The 23,728-nt window shown below is 37.9% G+C and overlaps 1 protein-coding gene and 1 long non-coding RNA gene across 2 annotated transcripts in view; one reads left to right on the top strand and one right to left on the bottom strand.

Moving 5' to 3' along the window:
- Window positions 1-6,111, top strand: part of MYRIP (myosin VIIA and Rab interacting protein) — a 223,310-nt gene extending 217,199 nt beyond the window's left edge. Inside the window, exon 15 of the mRNA XM_074195896.1 lies at window positions 3,731-6,111. Coding sequence (XP_074051997.1) covers window positions 3,731-3,763 — 33 coding nt within the window. The 3' untranslated portion in view covers window positions 3,764-6,111. The remainder of the gene's footprint in view (window positions 1-3,730) is intronic.
- Window positions 1-23,728, bottom strand: part of LOC141494560 (uncharacterized) — a 151,756-nt gene that overhangs the window by 90,742 nt on the left and 37,286 nt on the right. The window lies entirely within an intron of this gene.

Raw genomic sequence — 23,728 nt, 5'->3', positions numbered from 1 at the left:
GGTGTTCCTCCCACTTGACTTTCCCCCCTCATATCCAAATGTTTAAATTGACTGTTCCCCATTCCTGGAACATGCTTCCTCCTCACCTCTGACTCTTAGTGTCCAAAGTTCTTTCAAGACTCACCTCAGGGGCAGCTAGGTGGCACAATGGATAGAGCACTGGCCTTGGAGTCAGGAGTTCAAATCCAGCCTCAGACACTTAATAATTACCCAGCTGTGTGGCCTTGGGCAAGCCACTTAACCCCACTGTCTTGCAAAAAAAGAACAATAACGACAAAAAAAAGACTCATCTCAGATCCTACCTTCTGCAGGAAGTGAGGGTGGATATTTCTTTACATACCTAGTTGTTTGCTGTAACCCCAATAAGAGCAGGAACTCTTATTTTTGTCTGTTTCCAGTACTTAACATAGTGTTTGGCACATAGTAAACACTTAATCAATATTTGTTGGTTGCTAAAATATATGTGCCCATCTGTTAAGTACTTAGAGCTACCAACAAAAAAAAAAAGACCAACACTGACCCTTCTTTCAGGGAGCTCATATTCTAAAGCCATGCTTTCTAGTTGCCAAAAAGACTTTGAACCCTTTAAGCTTGCTACATCTTCAATATGTTCATGCTTGAAGGTCATGTCTTAAACAAGGAAATGTAATCCAGGGTACCTGCTCCCCTACTGTTTGTAATCTAATTGTAGAAATAAGGCTTACCCAAAGAAAAAATAATTAACATCAGGCAGAAGATATAACTTCCAAAAGAGTACTGTGGGAGTCCAAAAAAAAAAAAAAAGAGAGCTCTTACTTGAGCTGACTGATCAAAGAAAATGAAGGGGAAGGATTTGTTCTAGGCAAGGACAGATCACAGAAAATTGACAAAGTATGAGCAAAATACAGGGACTTCCTAGTCCATTTATAATTGGGAATATTTTCACATCCATATCTTCTCCAGATATAAAATGTTTAGAGGTATTTCAGTGCCTACTTCCTACATAACAAGATAATTTATATTTTCTTACTTTTCAAAAAAGAAAATGATTGATAGAGTGGATAATATCAAGGAGTTCACAATAATCTGTGGGGGTTTTTTATCTGCCAACTTTTGACTAAAATGAATAGCTTGAGCTCATTTTATTTCCCACAGTTCACTATGTTCCAGGAATGATGCTAAGTCTGGAGATCCAAAGCAAAGCAAAAATAAGGACTCTGTACCAAAGGGACTTCCATTATATAAGATATATGTATATATACATATATTTATATGCATATACTTACTATATATGGATATACTGTATAGAGACATTTGTAGTATGTATAGATTTATATAGAATAGATTGATTGATTGGTCAGGATAGATAGAATAGATAGGTAAATAGACAAAATACAGAGGTAGGAAGGAAGGAAGGAAAGGAAAGAAAGATGAATCGATAGATAGGTAGTCAGGATAGATAAACAGATAATTTTGCTTCTTTCTTACCTCTGATTCCCAGCATCCCTGGATTTCTTCAAGACTTAGTTCAAATCTCATCTTCTACAGGAAGCCTTTCCCTACTTCCCCCCATTGTTAATGCCTCTGTGATGAGATTTCTTTTATTATATATCTATATCTATACTACATTTTATATACTGCATTATTTAATGTATATTTATATATAAACATATATATTTATATGTTTATTTCTCTAACTAGACTATAACCTGTTGGGGAGAAGGTACTCTGGATTTTAGTTCCTTCTTTAAGACATGACCTTCATGCATGGAAGTATTGAAGATGTAACATTTATATATAATATAAATATATATATAATATAAACATTTATATACTTATTATACATTTATTTTAGATTTTATATATATAATATATATTATATATATATATATATATAACATATACCTTGGTATTATAAGATTATATCTGTATCCACCATAAATAGATATGGATATATAATCAATAGAATCTCATCAAGGAGGTATATAGGGGTTTGGGAAGGTTTCCTGCAGAAGGTGTACCTTGATCTAAGAAGTCCAGGGACACTAGGAATCAAAGGTTAAAAAAAAGCCCAATTCTGGGATGGGGGATACCAATACATAGGTTGCCATGACAGTAGATAGAGTAAATAATGCTTCTGAAAGCAGAGTTCTTATTGAGTAGGGTTTCTCATATTAAATTCAAATGAACAAACAGTTATTAAACAGCTATTGTGAGCAAGATACTAAAGTCATGCCTTTGTCTTTGCCCATGAAGAAAGAAGGATTATGCATTTTTGTGATATTCCCAAACCCTTTCTACCTGTGGTCCTCAAATTTTTTTTCCATGTCCCACATCCTGCTTAAATCCTCTGCAGTTTTAAAAGTCACTATTTTGTCTTGCAGACCATTGTGAAATAGCTATTCAGGGCACCACGACTGCTTATCTGTGAAAGCTCCCCATAAAGTCCAAGAATAAAACTGGAGGGATTAAAAATAAGTAAATTGATCCCTTTTAAGTGATCATCAACCCCTAAGCAGATAGGTGAATTTGTAACATCCCCTAAACTCCTTTCACTGCCAGTTATGTAAAGTCTACCCTTCAAGGAGCCAGAGCAGGAGCATAAAGTGGACACCATAGAGAAGTAAGATAGCAAACATCCTTTTACCAACCTAGAGAGAGGTCAAGATCTTCCCAAGGTTGCTGAGTGAGTTACAAATTAAAAATTCCAAACCCAGACCTTTCACTGCCCTATTCAGCCCCTTATATAACTCTCTTAGGTTTTATAGTTACTAAGATATAGGATCAAAAGACAGGAATTGGGATGCCAGAGGCTACTATACAGCTGGTGATTTTGCACAGCCCTCCCTCATTTAAAATAATTCAGTTACATGTCATGGCATCACCTCCTTGATGTCATGGTCCTCTTTAAGAACAAAGGACAAACAACAAAGAATGAAAGTTCCCTGAAGTAAGGATGACTCCGTTGTAGGGTTTTGATTTTTCAATCCCTAGTCACAATCATTCATTCTTCCATATCTTTCTACAACAATTAATCCCCACACTTCTGTCTAAAATAACCAAAAAACTTCTAAAGTGACGAAATAAGGGACAATATATATCATTTGGGAAAATTCTGGAGAAGATGAAGCACTTTCCATGAAATTTAGTGGGTTGTTTGTCTAAACACCACCATGGTCTTTGAATTTCACCAAATAATTGTTGCTCCTGATAGGAAAGACTTATGAAGGAAGCAAAGGTATCAAACACAGTGAATAGAATGCTAGAAGGGAAGTCAAGATCTGAGTTCAAATCCAAATTCTAAAACTTTCTGTCTGTCTGACCTAGGATGGTATTGTGGAACAATCAATGGCTCTGGAGTTAAAGGAACTAGGTTCAAATTTTACTTTTACACCCAATAATCTGTATGACCTTGGGCAAGTCACTTAACTTTCAGAGGCTTCTGTTTCTTTCTTTGTAAAATGATGGGGTTAACCCAGTTGACCCTGGAGATCTATTTCTTAACTTCTGTGTCCCTTGGGTAACTACCTAGGATTAATCTGTTACTACCAAGCTACAGAAACAGAAGGAGTCTTCATACCCCATGCAACCACTGGTTCTTTTATCTATTTGATCATTAAGAAAGCTCTAATATAGAAATAGCCAAAGTAGCTGGACAGTCATTAGCTTTTTAGATATTTTTAACTTTTACTAGGTGATCAATCATCTATTCAATAATTTGCTAACATGTCATTTTCTCTTTTTTTCTTAGGAACCAACTCTAGGATCCGCCATAATGTTTTAGTGGTACAGAACTCTACTGCCAATCACACACTGCCTCCAGCTGTATACACCAGTGCCTTTCTTGAACAGCCATTGTATACAGTATGTCCCATAGAAAATAGGCCCCTGAGGAGCATCACTTCCTCTGGGAGCAGGGCTCTCTTTTTGTTTTGGATACCTCACTGAGAAAGCTGTCCAAGGCTTCAGCATTCTGGTCTGCTAGTGGGAACATTGCCTTATGTTCCCTTGAGACTTCAAGAAAGATACTAAGATACTGAGTTTCCAAAGCAAAGCTCGTGGTTTCACAAATGGAACTTCCCCCCTCACCCCACCTCTACCCCCCACCCCTATCAATCAATTGTGCTAAAGAATGTTGTCTTTTAAGATAATATATGTGGCTTTTTTTGGTAGTCTTGATTCCACCAGATGTCTATCAAAATTCCATCTGGTAAAAGAGGAAATGGCCATCCAAAAGCCCCATAGTGCTCCCAAAGAACTCCTATGCATGCTAAGGAAAGTGGATCTGGGAGAGAATGCAAGTTTCAGTGATGTTGAGGGAAGTAGGGGCACAATTTTCGATCTTTAAAACAAAAGGAAAAACTCCCAATGAGCATAGGCTTCTGTTAATCTCCTCTCTGTATGCCAAGCTTCTGGCTAAGTCTTATGATTTTTTTTTTAGTTTGAAATCACAAACCATGATGTCACATTCCACCAGGATAGCCCTGGTGAAATGAATAAGGCACACCTAAACAAAGACATGTTTTTTTCCCTTGATCTCCCTCCATCCAAGGAACTATCACACAATCCAATCAAGTCACTAGGAGGTACTTTGACATCATCAGCAACAATTGGGGATTCTTCACTGAGTAGGTGCCCGAAGGAAGGAAGGAAGGAAGGAAGGAAGGAAGGAAGGAAGGAAGGAAGGAAATAAATAAATCACCTTCCTGGTGTCCTTGAGCATGAAGGATAAACATCAACCAGGTGCCCACTGACCTCCTTAGACTTTTCCCAGACCAGAGAAGAGAAGGCAAACAGAGCCCAGAACTCACTTTCAGAGCATTATCCAAAACTAAGACTATACTGTTTAGTACTGGTTTTAGCCCACATACTTATATTGTACAATATAGCTTCCAAAATGCTTTCCTTCCCTGTGGGGAGTAAGTAGTAAAGACAACTAGTATCCCCATACCAAGGCAAAAATAAAACTCTAAGCTAGTTTGCTCATTTCCAAATCCAGACTCATTCTACTAGCTAAAGGTCTGTGGGTAGGGTTCTAAGAGAGAACAAAAGATAAGCTGAATGGAAAATTTCTCACTGAAAGCCAGTCAGAAAATGTTTTTAGGACTCAAAATATCAAATTGTTTCAAAGGAAATGATTTTTTTAAAAAATTGCCATAAGTAGCATGACTCCAAATTATAAATGTAGCATCAATAAGCTATCATGTTACTCTGGGTCTGTGTGGACAGCAGATACATATACTAAATATGTGTCGACTTGCAGTCTGTTCACAAAAACAAATAGACCTAAAAATTTCATTCAGTAAAGTGGGTCATGTTTATTCATAAGTTATTAAAGGAGAATCTAATTAGGAAGATTGAATTAATTGGAATGACTCAAGAATCTCTCTTTGCACCATTTTGAACCTCTAGATGATTGGCTTGTCTGTTATACCCTTTCCTCAATCTTAGTGGATGCAGGTATGAGTCATGAGCTGACCTTGTTGATGGTTTTGCCTATTTGTCTAATTATAATATTTACTAATTCTATGTATGTGTAATCCAACCTAAAAGACTTCATTTGAATAGAGTAAATCTTTGGCTTTTGTTCCACTGGTGTGATTTAAAACAAAATGGAGAAGAAAAAAGCCCACAACACAAAAAAGCTGAGTTCAGAATATAATGTTTTTCATAAAGAGGCATGAGAAGAAGCTACTGTTGTGTTAGTGTTAAAATATTCTGTCTTTTTTGACAAAATTGTGTCCTGTGTAAGCATTGCAAAAAAAAAACACAAAAAAACACAAAAAAATCTGCTCTATGGCATCTGACTTTTTACAAAGGTTTCCTTGTGCCAAATCTGTGTGAAGATTTAATTTTATCATTCAGAAAAATCACAAAAGCATATGTTCTATCAAAAAGATTATTTTGTCATCAAGTGATTTCAATCTTTAGTGTTAATATTTATATTTAGATTAATTTTTATAAATGAAAATATTTTAATGGTTTAAGAAAATTAAGATGCTTTAATGATTTCCTTAATGAAGTCTGAGTACAAGTTAAGCTTGCCTTCATGTTATCTGCATCTTTGCCAAGAATTACTGTCAGGAGAAGTGATAACAGAGTAAAAGTCATTTATGAAAAATAATGTCTGTGCAGATGTGACTGGTTTTTTCTAAAAGAATGTAATTCACACACCCACACACATATGCATTCTGGGTACTCTCAAGCTGGATCTACCAGCACAAAGGGTTTGACTGACTTTTCTCCCCAAATCAGATGGGATTTTTTTTTTTTACCAGATGAACCGATTGTTTTAGCCTCAGGGGAAACAGCCTTAAATTTTTCTTTGCATCCATTATACAGTCAATGCAAGTGCCTGTTGAATTGAATCCCACAATGTTTTTCCTCCTGTCCTTGAATGACCTCTTAGGTTAGACAGCTTGCAGAAAGTCTGCTGTGAATGAAGAAGTCCCAGGGTCCTTCGGCTATTAACCTCAAGTTCATTTTCCTTGGATAGATTTTGGGGGTCCTTGAAGATGGAGGCAAAAGACAATGAATCTATTATGAGGAATGAAGGGGAAGAAGCAATGACATGACTTTCTTTATGGAAGCTGTACTAGCTTCCCAGAGCTCGTGAAGTTTCTGGGACCATGTTGCCTGTCCATCTTTCATTGACATGGACACTAGCTAGTTTCTATGCCAACATGCAACTTCAGCTTGCATTGGAATGCTCCAATAGCATGAGTTGAGTTCTGGATACTAATAGAAGCAAGGAATTTCTGTACAGTCAGGTGTCCTTATAGGAATCCTGAAAGAACAGGACCCTGATTGGAAGACAGATTTTTCCCTAGATGCCAGGTCTGAGGAATCAATAACATAAGATAAATCACTCTTGTTTATTGAGTAGTGACATGGTCAAGAAAAAGATGCCTGGTTTTGTTATTGGTTTTCTTTTAGTCCAAATCTGTGATTATGTTGGTCTGGGGTAAAGAAATCCCTTCAACCAATGCAGAGCAACAACTTCTTAGCGACTTAAGAGTCTTAGTTCAGAAAAGGAGGATTTAGGGGCAGCTAGGTAGCACAGTGAATAGAGCCCCAGCCCTGGAGTCAGGAGAACCCGAGTTAAATTCTGACCTCAGACACTAAATAATTACATAGCTGTCTGATGTTGGGCAAGTCACTTAACCCCAATGTCTTGTAAAAACAGAAAGGAAGGAGGGAGGGAGGGAGGGAGGGAGAGAGAGAGAGAGAGAGAGAGAGAGAGAGAGAGAGAGAGAGAGAGAGAGAGAGAGAGAAAAGAAAAGGAGAATTTGAGTGACTTGCCCAAGGTCCCAAGCCAGTATAGGGCAGAATCAAGACTTTACTCCCAATCTACCAGATTCTAACATCAGTTCCATAGCTGCTAGGCTGCCCATGCTTGCCAGATAGCTGATATTGTTGTAGATGAGAATTAGAATCACCAATTAGAGATTGAAGATTGAGAGTTTCTTTGAATAGTGAATGAATTCACATGCCCCCTGGGATTTTAAAACTGCTCAGGATTTATTACCAAAGGCTTACAAAGTAGACTGATTAAAAACTATTAGAAAAACAATAAGCACTTTGGGGACAGGCTGGACAAAATGTGTGTGTGTGTGTGTGTGTGTGTGTGTGTGTGTGTGCGTGCGCATGGAGAGAGAAAAGAGGACAGACAGCCCTTTGGACTGGCTTAGTCCTGGCTCCTGGCATGGGGTCCCATAGTACTCCAGCTGGGTCCAGTTTGGGAGCACGTGGCCTACAAAGGAGAATGAAATGCAGACATCCTTCCATGTAGAGTTCAGAAGAGTGAGAGAACCTGAGGAGGGATGGAGCTTCTTCTTAAATGCACTTCTATAGTGGGCTGGACAAAGGTAGGCACTTGGGGAATGGTCTAACACCTGGCCCAGGTATCCTCCAATGGGCAAGCTATGCACTGTTCTTCCTGTCCCAAAGTGCATGACCTCCAAGTTCAACACATCATTTCCTGTTGGGCCCGAGTCAGGTAGCTGGCAAGGTCAGGTAGCTGGAAGCCAGAACCTGGGGAGGGGGAAGGGCTATAGGAAAGATGGAAATCTGGTGCCACTCCCGTCCTGGAATGGAGTCCATCAGTATAATTCCAAGTATTTTGGAATATGATATAACCAAATTTCAGAAGCAGCTAATAATGTATAGTAGTATTCCATTTGGATCCAGAAGTCCTTTCCAGGACTGGTCAGTCCATCCTCCCCTCCTTACACATCCACTCACATTCACAGATCACTGGTGAAACACATTTTGATTAAATACAGTCCTGATTAAAAACTTGAATTATTGACAAATTGTTGCTAAAGCTGCTTCTAATCTAAAGGAATTTCTGAGTCGTGGAATTGTTACATGAAAGGATATACTATGTCCATTAAGCATCTTTTTTAGATTTCTATGGAAGGCAAATAGAAACTGCAATTAGAAGTCAAATAGGAGGGCAGAAGAAGAACTCTTGGCAAAGCCCAGTAGCCTAGCAAGGTGGCTTATGGCTAGCTAGCTCTCTCTTCAGTAAGGATTTGGTTCCTGAAACTTGTGAGTATATCCAACACCAATCAGAATGGGAACCCTGCTAATTTAGGAGGAAAGCTTGACTTTTCAATGCTGGGTGAGTGATTCACAACTATCCAAATATGTTGACATTGAAAAATATCTCTTCAGCTTAGGCAACAAGTGCCTTTGACTGTAGATTCAATCTGACAGAGTCAGAATTTATGCCGGTGGGCTGTGATAGTTCTCAGCATCTAAACAACATAGTCAAGGTTTTGTATTAAGAGCAGAATCAATGGAGAATTGAGGCCGGTCCTAAGGATTTATGCCAGTCACAGTACATTGAATCTGCATTACTGATAGTTTTTAGTTGTGGGGGGAGAAAAGAAGGAAATGACTGTTTCAACTCAGCTCACCTGTCCTACAGAGACATGCACAGAATCTCAGTGTCAAAAAGGGAGCTCCAAGACCAGCTAATCTGCATCAGACCTGGCATAGCTGACAAATAGCCCATCGAATTTTTGCATTGAAACCTCCACTAAGAGGAAGTCCCCGACCATTAACTCACTCCAAGTAACCATTTCCCCTTTGGACAGCCCCAGTGTTAGAAAATTGTTCATTTTACCCTGAAATCTGCCTCTGGACTACTTCTACCCATGGATTCTAGTGCTTCCCTCTGGGACCAACTCCCTCTTTCGCATGTTTATAATTCTCCCTACAAGTGAGCAAATTTACCATCAAGGCCAAGGAGAGAGAATTTCATGCTCTCCAGTTCAGTACCTGGGTCAGAGTCTGCTACAGAGGAGATGCTGAATAAGTATATGTTGATGTATTGATTGTGCTTTTCACTTTGGTCAGCCTGATGTCTTTTCCAAGTCCTAGATCAGATTAACCTGGGGTCCATTGTCCTTGCTTAGATTTCAAGGGGTCAAATAAATACATACATAAATAAAAAATCAATGAAAAGATTTCAAGGGATCCATAACCTTGGAAGGGAAAGATATTTCATCTTTATTTTCATTAATCTTTGGTTTCCTTTGTCATTTTACATATTTTAGCTTCAGAACCCCTGTCTAGATTTCAAGAACTCAAGAGCCCATTCCTCAGTGCTGATCTGCACATCTGAATCTATGAGGCAGATAGACATTCCCAGGAATCACAACCTGAGGAGTGCATTTCAAAGGGAGTTTGGGCAGGCAGCTCAGAGACTTCAGGGAACCCAGTTTCCCCTTAGCTGTCCTTACAGGAAACCAATTCCAAGTTGCAGAGCACAAGTATCATTGTAATGCTCTCCTAGCTCTCCATCATTGTGATTGCAGTTACTTCCATGTAATTGCTTAACCAATGGCTGATTATTTCTGCCTTTCCCATCCCTGCCTGTGATATACAGAAGTAATTACTCTTGGACTTACTGAGGTTTCCAAAGTTTTCTATGGTGATTAATCCACAAGACTCCTGCTGATGTTAATAAGGATTGGGTGGTTTGCAGCAGTCCTGCATTTCATACTATAGAACTTTGTCTAATCACTGCAACAAACTGAGCAGACTTTGGTGGGAAAGCACCCATCAGGGTTACCCCTATAGAAACCATTGTTTATCAACCACTTACTACCATCATCCCAACCTCCAGAGTAAGGTTTCTCCAGAACAGAAAATATGCTTTCCCTTCTGACATGCTGCTTACCCTCCTCCACCCCCAGCCAATTTCAACCTCTTGCTCTCACTCTAGGATCAGACTGAAAAAAACTGATTCCTGTTGTACATAAAGCAAGTGGGGATTTCTTGTATCATCTTTAGTGGTCATTAAGTGATTTGCAGTAAATATCAGTTCATAGTTCTTAGAGGTAGGTTCTCATAGCAGAAGCATCAGGGCCCTGAGGGAGACACAGGAAACAGTACAAGCCAGGCAAATCAAATTGCAGCACCACCACCTTGACCGCCCTGATGAAGACAGCCCAGGACAATGACTCCAAGAGTCTTGGGAATGGCATCATTTCCAGACCAGTGTCTTCAGCAATGGAATTGAAGTCTGGCAATTGCTCCTAGAAGTGTTACAGCCTCAGCTGTAACCCAGAAGACCCAGAAAAGAGATTTCTGGCCACCAAAGATCTTGGCATTGTTGAGTGGTTCAATATCAGAATCTAATAAAATTTTATAAATGTCAGCGGCAATAAAGAAGAAGCATTAACTTGTTTTGCCTCTGTATCCTGGGGGCTGGGGGATTTTGCCATCTGATTTGCAGTTGAACTCTTTCCTCTATGTCTTCTTGATTAGAATGGAAGCTCCCTGTGAGCAGGGACTGTTTTTACATTTTCTCTTTGTATTACCAACACTTATCATTGTGTTTGGCACATAAAAAAGGCTTAATAACTGCTTTGTTGTTCATTCATAGGATCATAGAGCTAAGCTGTAAGGGACCTCAGAGATGAGGAATTCTGGGCCAAGAAGGAGAGATGACTTGTCCAAAGTCACGAAGTCAACAAGCCTTCAAGAATTTATTAAGCATTTTCAGTGTACCAAGAACTCTACTGTGTTGAGAACACAAACACTAGCAGAAAGACAATCCCTACTCTCAAAGAACTACTAATGGGGAAGATAATAGATAAAAGGGGTCCGAAAAAATGTGGGGAGGGAGAAAATACCCATGAGGGAACTTGATGGAGAAAGTCCCGTTTGTCTTGGGTAGAACAAGCCTTTATTTTTTCTTTTCTTTCCTTTTTTTTTGGACACTCAATGGTCATGGCATCATTGGGTACCTTAAAATGGAACTTGGTATTTTGATGGTCCACTGAAGTCAGCTTAGGATGACCTGGAGCGATGTTGGGTATTCAAAAGTCATGTCAGTGGAGTAAAATCACCATTTGATCAAGCCATGAAGTCTTTAAGCCTAAGCCCAGATCCCATGCCTCTTATCTAAAGTCTAGCCTAAGTTAGAAGAGGGACATCATCAGAGTGACCACAGTAACTCATATGCCAAGTTATGAAGGGTCACCATTTACATTAGTGGTGAGGATGACCACAAAAATGAAACTTTGGATACTTATTGGATTGAAATATTCATCAGGAAGATTTTAAAAAGTCAAAGAAATCTTTTCCTTTTTTCTCTCATTTATATAATGAAATGGCATAATATATGCCTTTTACTAAGTTAATGTGATTTTAAATTATGAAGTCTCCCTCCATGTAGTCTGAAGGGAAAGCTAGGTGACTCAGTGGATAGAGCAACAACCCTGCGGCCAGGAGGACCTGAATTCAAATCCAGCCTCAGACACTTAATAATTCCCTAGCTGTGTGACCTTGGACAAGTCACTTAACTCTATTGCCTTAAATAAAATTAAAAAAAAAATAAAAATAAAAAATGAAATGCAGTCTGTGGACTTGGATTTTAATAGATAGACAGGGATAGATAGAAAGATAGATAGAAAGACATAGAAAGATAAATTATCTATGTGATTATAAATATATGATACAAATTGTCAATATATCTAGTTTACATGTAATTCTATGTATTTTAGTTTATGCATTTAAAAACATTCTGTCTATATACTTTACTAGACTCAAAGGGATCCCCGACTCAAAAAAAAGTTACCCCTAACTTAGACCCTTATGCTTGTCCCTTTAGTCTTTGACTAATACTATTTTAGGGGTCCTACTGTTTGTATCAGTATTTCAGACTTAGGAAACTCAAACTATTAACCTTTTCGGTGTTTGTGATGAGATGACTAAGCCCATTTGTCGAATAGTTGACTGTTGGTGTCAAAATAGAAATGATATCAATTAATTAAACCTGACAAGAGTCACCCTTCCTAGATTTGATCATCTGCCATTTTAGATTTTCTCAAAGATGCACAGAATGTCACAGCTAAAAGAGGCCTTTGAGAAAATTTAGATCAACTCACTTGAACCTTATCCCTGTTTAAAGATCAAGTCACCGTATGATGCTTTGTCCAGTATGTAAAAGAGATGTGCTACTGAGTATTACACCAGCAAATCTGACAAACTGGCACTAGAGATTTAGTAAAACCTTGCAGGATAATAAAGTCCATGGTTTCCATTATGACTTCATTAACTAGGTAATAAAAGTTCTTTTTTTTAATAAAGATCATAAATCCTCAGTTCTTATATTTTCAGATGAATTTTAGAGGTAGTAAATGCTAATTGAGATTTTAAAGAAGCTATAATTAATGTAGTTGAATTAATGTTACTTCCGTGCCTTGCTCTGGTAAATAACCTAATGAATTAAATCAGAAATGAGGAGTAATGCATATTACCCAACATTAGAAACTGTTCCTGCTGCTTTCAACTAGAGACTTTTAATGACTTAATATCATCACTGTATGAACAACAATAATGTTATAATAATCACTTGCATTTGTGTAATGCAGCTACATTGTGTTTTTACATGCATTTCTCATTTGATCCTTTCCACCATACTGTGAAACAAGTAATATAAAAATTATGATTCCTGTTTTAGATACAAAAAATCCAGGACTCAAAGAGTTTGTGACTTAACCAAAGTTCCTTAACTACAGGAAGACTAGTGGGTGGGGGAACTTGAATCCAGGTCCTTCTTTCTCCATGTCCAATGCTCTTTCCACTAAACTACATTGACATATAAAGTTACAGTCTTATAGATCTTTGACTGAGAAAGTGAAAGGGACCTCAAGGACCATCTAGTCCAATACCCTCACTTGATGGACTAGGAAACAGAGGCCCTGGAGGCTAAGACAACACGTTGTCTCATTGTCACAATTAATCAATAGGAAACAGAGCATTTGTAAATTGTGATGTGTTGATGTAAGTTTGGTTTATTCCCTTCAGAAATTTAGCTTGAAGGTAGAGCTCCTTCTCCTCTCTCTCCTCATCTGCACAATCTCTGCCCTCTTTCCTAGGGACATTCTCTGCCAGAATCAATCAATTACCCAACATTGGAATAACAAAAAGAGGGGGAAAAACAACTTCCGCTTTCAAAAAGGTTACAATCTAATGGGAGGGATAATATGAAAACAAATATATGTGGGAAATAATGGAGGGAAGGCACTGGAATGGAGAGGAGTTGGCAAAGGCTTCCTTAAAAAAGGTAAGATTTTAGTTGGAACTTAAAGGAAGCCAAAGTGATCAATAGTTGGAGAAGGGAGTGCAACCAGAGAGTGCCTGGAGTACAGCAATAGAGTCTTATTCACTGGACAGCCAAGAAGTCAGTTATCACTGGACCAAAGAATACCCGTCAGGGAATAAGGTGTAAGAAGACTGGAAAGGTAGGAGGGGGCTAAGTTATGAAAGGCTTTGAATGCCAAATGGAGCATTTTGTTTTGATTCTGGAAACAACAGGGAACCACCAGAGTTTACAGAGTAGGAGAGGACACTTTAGGAAAATCACTTTGGTGGCTAAATAGAAGATGAATTAGAGGGAAGGAGAGACTTGAAACAACCAAGGCAGAAAGTGATAAGGGCCTGCACTAGGAAGGGACCAGTGTCAGCAAAGAATAGGGGCCTGCAGAGGAGAACCCCAGAGGCCTTGGAAATAACTTGGACACAAAGGGAGGGGAGCAGTCCAGAGATAGTGAGGAATCCAGGATGATCCACCCTCTGTGAGCCTGAGGGACTGGGAAAATGGTGTTGTCCCCTACATCTAACAGGGATGGTAGGAGGGGAGAAGCATTAATAAGAATGAGTTCAGTTTTGAACACAATGAGTTTAAGATAGCTACTGGACATTTGGTTAAAGATGCCTGAAAAGTAACTGGAGATAAAAGATGGGAAGTCTTGGGATAGGCCTCCTCCTATACATGTGTGATGGAAGAACCCAGTCCTCCATCTTCCCCCCATACAAACATATTCACACTTCAAAATATGAGCAAATATCCTCTTCCTGTTTCATGTTAGGATGACTCAGGGCTTATACCAGGTAGCAGCAAAGTTTTTAAATTGTCTACTTAACCAAAGCTCCAAGATATATTAAAAGGATGATCCCTATCCCAGAGGTCTCTCCACAGGAGGACTCCTGTGAGTTGCCAATTGGGGAAGGTCAGTCACCCTAACGCCCCAAGGAACCATATGTTTATAAACATATATTGCCCTTTTTATTTTAGATTATTAGATTATTTAAATTTATATTTTGGAGGAATCAGAATTCTTAGTTGGGAGTGCCTAGCCAACCAATGAGCCTTTGAGATCCATCAAAGCCATAAGAGATTGCACCAGTAGACAGAGTTGAATGTTGGCTAAGGAGGTTATCTGAATGGAGGTGTTATGGTCCATCTAGTCCAATGCCTCCATTTGATGGACTAGGAAACTGAGGCTCTCTCATTGTCCTAATTAATCAATAGGAAACAGAGCATTTGTAAATTGTGATGTGTTGATGTAAGTTTGGTTTCTTCCCTAACCTAATGAATTAAATAAGAAATGAGGAGTAATGCATATTATCCAACATTAGAAACTGTTCCTGCTGCTTTCAACTAGAGACTTTTAATGACTTAATATCATCACTGTATGAACAACAATAATGTTATAATAATCATGTGCATTTGTGTAATGCAGCTACAATGTGTTTGGTTAAAGATGCTTGATGTCTACAAAGAGAATGGAAGTCTCTATATACAAATAGATGAAGGTCTAGTACAACTAAAAGGAAAGCATCCAATGAAGATACCCAGACCTGAGGGGAGCAGTGGGGAGGGTGGGTTGAAAAGAATGCCTCAGACACTATTATATGATCTTGGCCAAATTACTTAACCTCTTTTCAGCCTCAATTTCCTCATATGTGGGGATAATAATATCACCTACTTCACATGCTTGTATGAAGAGCAAATCAGATACCATGTAAAACAAATTGAAAATATTAAAGCACTATATAAATGATAACTATTATTACTATTATTTTCATCGTCATCACCATTATTACCCTACCTTAAGTTTGAACCTATTTTCTCTAGAGGGTTTGGTTGTGCAAGGGTGATGGTACAGCCCCTGGGTTGAATGAATATTTTGTAACTACTATTTTTTTTCCATGAACACAGCCTTTATTTTTCTTTTTCAAATAAAAATTTCCATCAAATAAAACATTTGTTATGATTAAGTACAAATAAAAAAAGGTCACAGTTTCTCAAGGCCAAGGCGCTTCTGCATTTTATGGGGAAACTACAAAACTCTCCCCCAACCTGATCTGTGTGAGGTCTCTACATGTTTTGACACTGACTAAGGAGCCCCTACAAAGAAAAATGGCACCTTCATTCAGCAGGGTCCAAGGCTTCAGTTGAGAAAAGGTCCACAAGACAGGTATCTGAAACCTTCAGGCAAGGGCTCCCCTCTCCACTTTTCCCCTCAAGAGGTTTGCTAGATTATGACTGTCTACACTCAGGGGTATGGTGAGGGGAATTGGATGCAAGTATTGACCACATTGCCCAATGGCTCCTACTCATCAGAAAGGCCACCAGAGCACCTCCCAAATCCAAGTCTTAAATCTGTTTGTCCCATTCTTTCTCTAGGGTCTAGATTTGGTCTTCAAGGCTATCTCCTTCATATTCCTAGCTTCACATTTGGCTTGCCCTTTTTACAATGCTAATAGAGGACTGTACACATATTAATGGTGGTTGGCTTGATTCCCTCCATAGAACTCATCTACTAAACAAATGAGAGGGGCAAAAGGCAATCAAAATTATAGATGGTAAATGGTGAAAAAGACCTGATCCTTTTACTCCTAGACATTCCACTTCCTCAGAACAAATAGGAAGATTAAGTAAATAGACAATTTTTGGTCAGTGTATTTCTGGACATTCCAGTGATGTGTCTGAGAAAATGCTGAAAACCAAGGCTAGGTAACTGACAGTTGCTTCCTGGGTTTTCCCAAAATGAACCTGAAATCAAATTCAATCATTTTGAAGTACCCAGCAACAACAAACAGTGATTCCAATGGCCCTTCAAGCTTCAGTGTTTGGTAACATAATAAACATCAGGCCAGCAGTGGGGTTGCTTTTCCAGTGTTCTCCTGTTACATGAAAAGCTAGGGCATTCAGTGGAGGGGAACCATGGGATTGCTTGATATGCAACATTCTATGGAGCACTGCTTTTTCAACTCTTTTCCATGGGATTAATCACCACAAATCAGGTTGCAACATTCCTTTCCTCTATAATACATCTTCTCAAGCCCCCCAAAACTCATTTTGACTGAAATGCCGAGGCTGGTGTTGGGGGGGGAATGTGGACTGTCCACACCCCATCCCAAGCTCACAGTTTGCTTTGGAATGAGGAGGTCCACCAGACCCAAAGATGTACTGAAAATCAAGCATCCCCCGTTTCCCAAAAAAAGTTCAAGGCAAGTGTGTCAATATGTGCACCTCAAAAAGCATTAAAAATGAGGTAGATAAAGAAAAGTAACTGGACTAGAACCAAATCTGGAGTTATAAAATGATACATCCCATCCAACTATACATCTTCAAATACAATCAATCTAAAAACCACAGCAGAAAATTAACTAACTTTCACAGAGCTTTTTTTCCCTGTCAAAACATTAGAATTCATGCTTGGTATAATGACTTTTTAATATGTATTCTCAATAACTACCCTTTTGTAAAAGATAATGGATGCTAACTGATTAATCAATATTGGAGAACACATTGGGTGGGGGCTCTTGACTGCCAGAAGTAAAAGCTAGTTCTTCAGATTTATCCTTAGAACCCTGTAGAGAAAAATAGACACTACCCACTAGGAATCTATTCCATTGCTAGTTAGGTCAATGAACACAGAGGGGAAGGGAAAAATTATGATCAAAATCTACAGCCACTATGGGGATTAAGTGTGTCTATGTGCAAGTGTGTGTGTGTGTGTGTGTGTGTGTGTGTGTGTGTGTGAGAGAGAGAGAGAGAGAGAGAGAGAGAGAGAGAGAGAGAAACAGACAGACACAGAAACAAGAGAGAAACAAAAACAGAGAAACTGAGACACAGAGATAGAGAAAGACAGAGACAGAAAACAGAGCTAAGTGACTCAATAGATAGAATGATGGGATGGACCTAGAATCAAGAAAATCAGAATTCAAACCCAGCCTCAGACATTTACTAGCTGTGCGACTCTGGCTTAAACCTCTTTGTCTTAATCCATTTGAAGAATGAAATGGCACACTATTCCAATATTTTTTCCAAGAAAACTCCAGGACAGTATGGTCCACAGGATCACAGAGTTGCACACAACTGAATGACCAAGCAGAAACAATTATAGATAGACAGACAGACAGACAGATAGATTTGCAATGTGTTTTTTCCTCACTTTCTCAGTTGATCAAAGATGAGGAAAAGATGAAGGGAATTCAAAATTGAAAATAAAAGAAAAATACTCTAAAAATAACTCAGAGATATGCTAAACTATGCTTCAAGCCAAAGGAAATTCCTTGGTATTTACTTTTCTTTTGATGGCCTATCCTCTCTGTAATAGCAAATGTCAATTTGGGGAAGAAAGACTCTCGGGAAATTTTTTGCTGCTCCTCTAGGATATAATGCCCACCTGAGTCTCCTCACTCCCTTCAATTTTGGGTGAACAACTAAAAATTCCAGGCATATCCCTTTTCCAAATTTACAAAAACTACTCCATTTGCCTAGTATCCTTGCAATGTCAAACTACTCAGATATACTTTCTTTGGCAATCTTATGGAATCACAGGATTTGAGAACTGATGGCCTCTATGGCTATCTATAATCCAACTCTTACCTGAAAGGCATCTCCATCAAAACTTAGCTAATGAGTGCTGTCATCCAGCCTCTGTAGCCAACAGAAGAAATCTAAAAGCTCTTCCACATAATCTTTAAGTACCTGACATAGTAAAAATTTGCTCAGGATATGCTGATGAACTGCAATTTGATCACTGGAGGGCAAACCACCCCCATCCATGAGATCACCGATCCATTGGGGGAAGATGGAAGAAAAATTTCTTTTATTCTAATTCCTGATTCTTCAATTTGTCCAAGATTACCCCCCCCCAAGTGATGGTGGCAATAACCAACTGGATACCCAAAAGAATCGAACTGAGTTGTATATGATGAACAAGGCACTGAAGGACCCTTTCCAAAGAGAGGTTGTGTTTATAGTAAACTGAAGAGTATATTTCCAGGTAAGTAAAGTCCTTATCTTGAAAAACCTTAGCCATGTCTCTCCTGGAGGTATAACAACAGTCTAAAAGAGGAAATTTTAGGTTTAGGCACCCACTTCAATAATGGAGATTTGCAATCCTTCCCTTCCTTATTGATCTTTGGCAAGAAATAATAAAGATGACTAAGAATAACAATAAAAATTAATTATCCAGTGACCAAGCATCTGGTATGATCCTTTCCAAACCTAACTAGTCTAGTCCTTGAAACAGAGACAATATGCAGGCTATCAGTGGGGCATGCTTGAGGTTTATTGAGCTCAAGGAGACCTGCCAAAGCTTACTCCACTAATGTGACTGTTGAAAATCAAGGGCCAATCTCATCCCAAGATGAGGCATCCAAGTAGAACATTAGTGCCATTAGTTAAAATGATTATAAACCTAAAGACTTCAGGAGGCTCATTTAATCTCTTTCCTGTTAGATTCATTCTGAAAAAGTAATAATTACCCATTTATAATACTTCATTTCACCTTCAATTTATCTTTTTGGTCCATTTTCATCTCTGTTCCCTAGGGAAAAAAATGAGAAAATCTTTTTGTATTTCCTGAATCTCTATTGTTCTAACCCCATCTCATAGTAAGATAAGAGAAACAATTATTCTGGCTGAAATTACTTTAAAAGTCCCAAAAGTGATAGCAAAAGATAAAAAGAAAGCCTTGCTAAGCATACTGAGAAATGTGTTTATAATGTTGGTCTGCATGTGAGCCTTGTCTCCAGGAACTTAAATCCTTAACTTCAACTTAGGTGTTTTTAGTCATGTCTGACTCTTTGTTACCCCATTTGTGGTTTTCTTGCCAAAGATACTGGAGTGGCTTATCATTTCCCTTTTTTCTTTTTAGGTTTTTGCAAGGCAATGTGGCTAAGTGGTTTGCTCAAGGTCACACAGCTAGGTACTTACTAAGTGTCTGAGGTCAGTTTTGAACTCAGGTACTCCTGACTCCAGGGCTGGTGCTCTATCCACTGTGCCACCTAGCCACCCCATCATTTCCTTTCCCAGATCATTTTACAGATGAAACTGAAGAAAAAAGGATTGAGTGACTTGCTCAGGGTGAAACAGCTACTAAGTGTCTGAGACTAGATCTCAACTCAACATGAGTCTTCCTGACTCCAGACCCTGCACCCTGGCCATTACACCACCTTGCTACCCCAAATCATCATTATTCTTTTTCTAACTGGGGTGTTCCATAGACTTGTTTTTTTTGTTCTTTTCTCTTCTCCTTTTCCTTTTCTTATCCCAACTATTCTCTCCAGTTTAGTATTGGATATTAATCTTATGCCCTCTTCCCTCCAGGAGGCTTAAGGGATGATCACAATTTAATTTAGTTAGTACCCTTCCCACATTAATGACAGCCTTCCCTTTATTTTTTTATATTATATATATAGTATATGTATTATATATATATATATATTATATATATATATATATATTACTTAAAGTTTTGAGCTCCAAATTTTATCCCTCCTTCCCTCCCCACTCCCTCCCTGAGATAATAAGCAATCAGATATAGGTTGTACGTGTGTAATTATATAAAATATTAGTTATTTTGTTCAAGAAGACTCAAAAAAGGGAAAAAGTGAAAGGAAGTTAAAAATAGTGTGCATGCAATCAATATTAGTTCTTTCTCCAGAAGTGAATAGTGTGCTTCATCATTAGTCCTTTGGGAATGTCTTAGAGAATAGCTACATCATTTACAATTCTTCATCTAACAATATTGCTGTTAGTCTTCTGGTTCTTCACTATTTATCAGTCCATATAAGTTTTTGCAGATTTTTCTGAAATCTTCCTACTTGTCATTTCTTATAGAACAATAATATACAATCATATACCACAGCTTATTTATCCATTTCTCACTTGATGAACATCCCTTTTATTTCTAATTCTTAACCACCACAAAAATATCTACTGTAAATATTTTTGTACAAATAGGTCCTTTTCCCTTTTGTGAATGTCTTTGGGATATAGACCTAGCAGTGGTATTACTGGATTAAATTTTATAAGCCCTTTGACACAGTTCCAGATTGTTTTCCAGAATGGGTGGATTACCTCCAAAAGTGCATTAATGTTCCAGTTTTCCTACATCCCCTCCGTTTTTTCCATATTAGCAAATCTGGTCAGTGTGAAATGGTAACTTGGAGTTGTTTTAATCTGCATTTCTCTGTTAGATAGTGGTTTAGAGTATATTTTTCATGACTATAGCTTTGATTTCTTTGTCTGAAAATTAGCTGTTCATATCCTTTGGCCATTTATCAATTGGGGAATTACTTGTTTTTTTTAGAAAATTGACTCAGTTATCTATATATTTAGTAATGAGACCTGATTGCAGACAAACTTTTTGCAAAATGTTTTCCTCGGTTTTCTGCTTTCCTTATAGTTTTGGTTGCCTTGGTTTTGTACAATCTGTGCTATGTCTTCTTTGACCCTAAATCTGACAGATAAACTATTCCATGATCTTTTGATTTGCTTTTCAGTCTTCCTTTTATGACAAGAGTTCTTAAAGAGTAAGCTCTTAAGAGGTCTACTCTTTATGGGAGGATTTCAAAGGGTCTGTGAACTTGGATGGGGAAAAATGCATTTTCATTTTTACTAACTTTTGATTTCTTCAGTAATCCTATGTTAAGTTTCTGTTAGACTAGCTGCTCAAAAAGTGTTAGGTTCCTGCTGGCTAGCTCATCATTACCCAGGAGAATGTTGAAGAGGCAGGAGATGAGGGAGACAAGGATGACAAGTTCTCCTTAAAGTTCCCCAAGTTCTCCATCAAGATCTCTGTTTATTAGATCAGTTACAAGTGCTTAAATATCCTCCCCAGTCCCTGGCCCACTCCCACTCCTGTGGTACTCTTCAATCAACCAGTAAATAATGTTCTTGTGCTAAAGGATACTAGGTGATGAAAATTTACAGTATTGCCACACACACAGCAATCTCTTACAATCCTTCAAATTTAATTGATGATTTAAAAATATTCTACCAAATTAAAGCTATCTCTAATCATATAAAAAAATTCTCTAAATCATTATTGATTAGAGAAATACAAATTAAAACATCTGAGGTACCACACCTGTCAGATTGATCAATATGACTAAAATGAAAAATGATCGGTTTTGAAGGGGATGTGAGAAAATTGGGGCCTACTGTATTGTTAGTGGAGTTGTGATCCAACCCTTCTGGGTTGGAATTACACCCAAAGGACAATAAAACTGTGCATACCCTTTGATTTAGCAAATACCACTAAGTCTGTACCCCAAAAAAATCACAAAAAGGATAAAAACACAAATATCCAAAAAATATTTATAGCATTTCTTTTCATAGTGGCAAAGAAATGGAAATTGAGGGAAAATTGGGGAATGGTTGAACAAATTATGTCATATAAATAAAATGGAATTCCATTGTTCTATAAGAAATCATGAGGGACATGACTTCAGAATAGCCTTAAAAGACTAGCAAGAAGTGATACTGGGTGAAGTGAGAAGAATTGGAGAAACATTATATACATTAATAGCAACATTGGGTAATGCTCTACTATGATGGACTTGTTCATTTCAGCTGTCCAATAATCAAAGACAATTCTAAGAGATCTGCGATGGAAAATGCCATCCAGATCCAGTGAAGGAACTATGGAGTTTAAATGCAGACCAACGTTGCAGAATTCATGTATTAAAAGTTGTTTTATGTAGTGTGTTTTTTTCACTCTAATATTTTCCCCCATTTGGATTTGATTCTTCTTTCACAACATGATTAATATGAATTATGCTTAACATAGTTATATATGTATAACCTACATTAGATTGCTTTCTGTTAAGGGAGGGTAGGGGGAGGAAAGTGAGGGAGGAAGGAATGTCAAACTCTCAAAACCTTGCCAAAAAATGATCATTGAAAGCTATCATTGCATATAGTTGGAAAAATAAATAAATAAAATATTTTAAATAGATAAAAAATTTTAAAACCATTCTTCTGAGGAGTCCCCCAGATAATGCCCAAGGGATCCATATCACAAAACTAAAGATCCCCTATTTTATGTGATAAATTGTGATAATTATGTAATAAACCAAAGTCCCTCTATTAATGGAATCAGTCTGTTTCTAGCAAGCAATGATATATCTAATACAAAGCTCTGTTCTAGATCCCATCTTGGACTTTAAGGGAAAAGAGACTGAAATGGCACTTAAATCTTCCCACCCACATTGTTTGGTGGTAGTGATTGATGCTAAAAAATGTGCCCCTATTGTAAAATTCCATTTGCTTTGCTTTCATTCATGGTAGACCCAGTGGGAATTGTATCCTTATATATATTCCAATCAATTTGATGAGCATTTATTAAATGCCTATTATGTACAAGGCATCAGGGGTACAAAAAATGAATAACAGCCCCTGTCCTCAAGGAATTGACCTTCTCATGGACTATTGATATATATTTATATACATTATCTAATTCTATCTCCACAATAGCCTTCTAGTGGGGGTTAAGTGCCACAACTATTATTAGGTAGGAAAGGTAGAGAAACTGAGATTCAGAAAAGTTATGTGACATATTCATCAGATAAAAATCAAAGGAGACAAACTCAGAATTTGAACCCAGGATCACTGACTCCAAATCCCATGTTGCTTTCATTACACCATGAGTTCTGATTGTTTTGGGGTTTTTTTTTGATAAGTTGTAGTGATAAGTTGGAGTTAACTAAGTGGCTCAGTAAATAGAGTGCCTGAAATAAGGAAGACTTATCTTCATGAGTTCAGATCTAGCCTCAGACATTTAACAATTACATGACCCTGGGCAAGTCACTTGACTCTGTTTGCCTCAGTTTCTTCATCTAATAAAATGAGCTGAAAAAGGAAATGGCAAACCTCCCCAGTGAAAACCCCAACTGGGTCACAAAGAACTGGTCATGATTCAAACAACTAAAAACAACTAAAAGACTAAGTTGTAAAGTAATTTTCCCTCAGTTTTCTGCTTTGCATGTAGTTTTGGTTGCATTAGTTTTGTTTATGCTAAATCTTTTTAATTTTATATAATCAAACTGTGCTAAACATCCTTTTAAACTACAGCATATCCCATTTTTGCAGAGGTTTCCTAGAATAGAATCTGTGCCTAGGAAGAAAGTTTGGTTTTCA

The sequence above is a fragment of the Macrotis lagotis genome, chromosome 7 (assembly GCF_037893015.1).
Source record: "Macrotis lagotis isolate mMagLag1 chromosome 7, bilby.v1.9.chrom.fasta, whole genome shotgun sequence".
Taxonomy (NCBI): domain Eukaryota; kingdom Metazoa; phylum Chordata; class Mammalia; order Peramelemorphia; family Peramelidae; genus Macrotis; species Macrotis lagotis.
The sequence above is the reverse complement of the archived record's forward strand: the minus strand, read 5'-3'. Positions and strand labels throughout refer to the sequence as shown.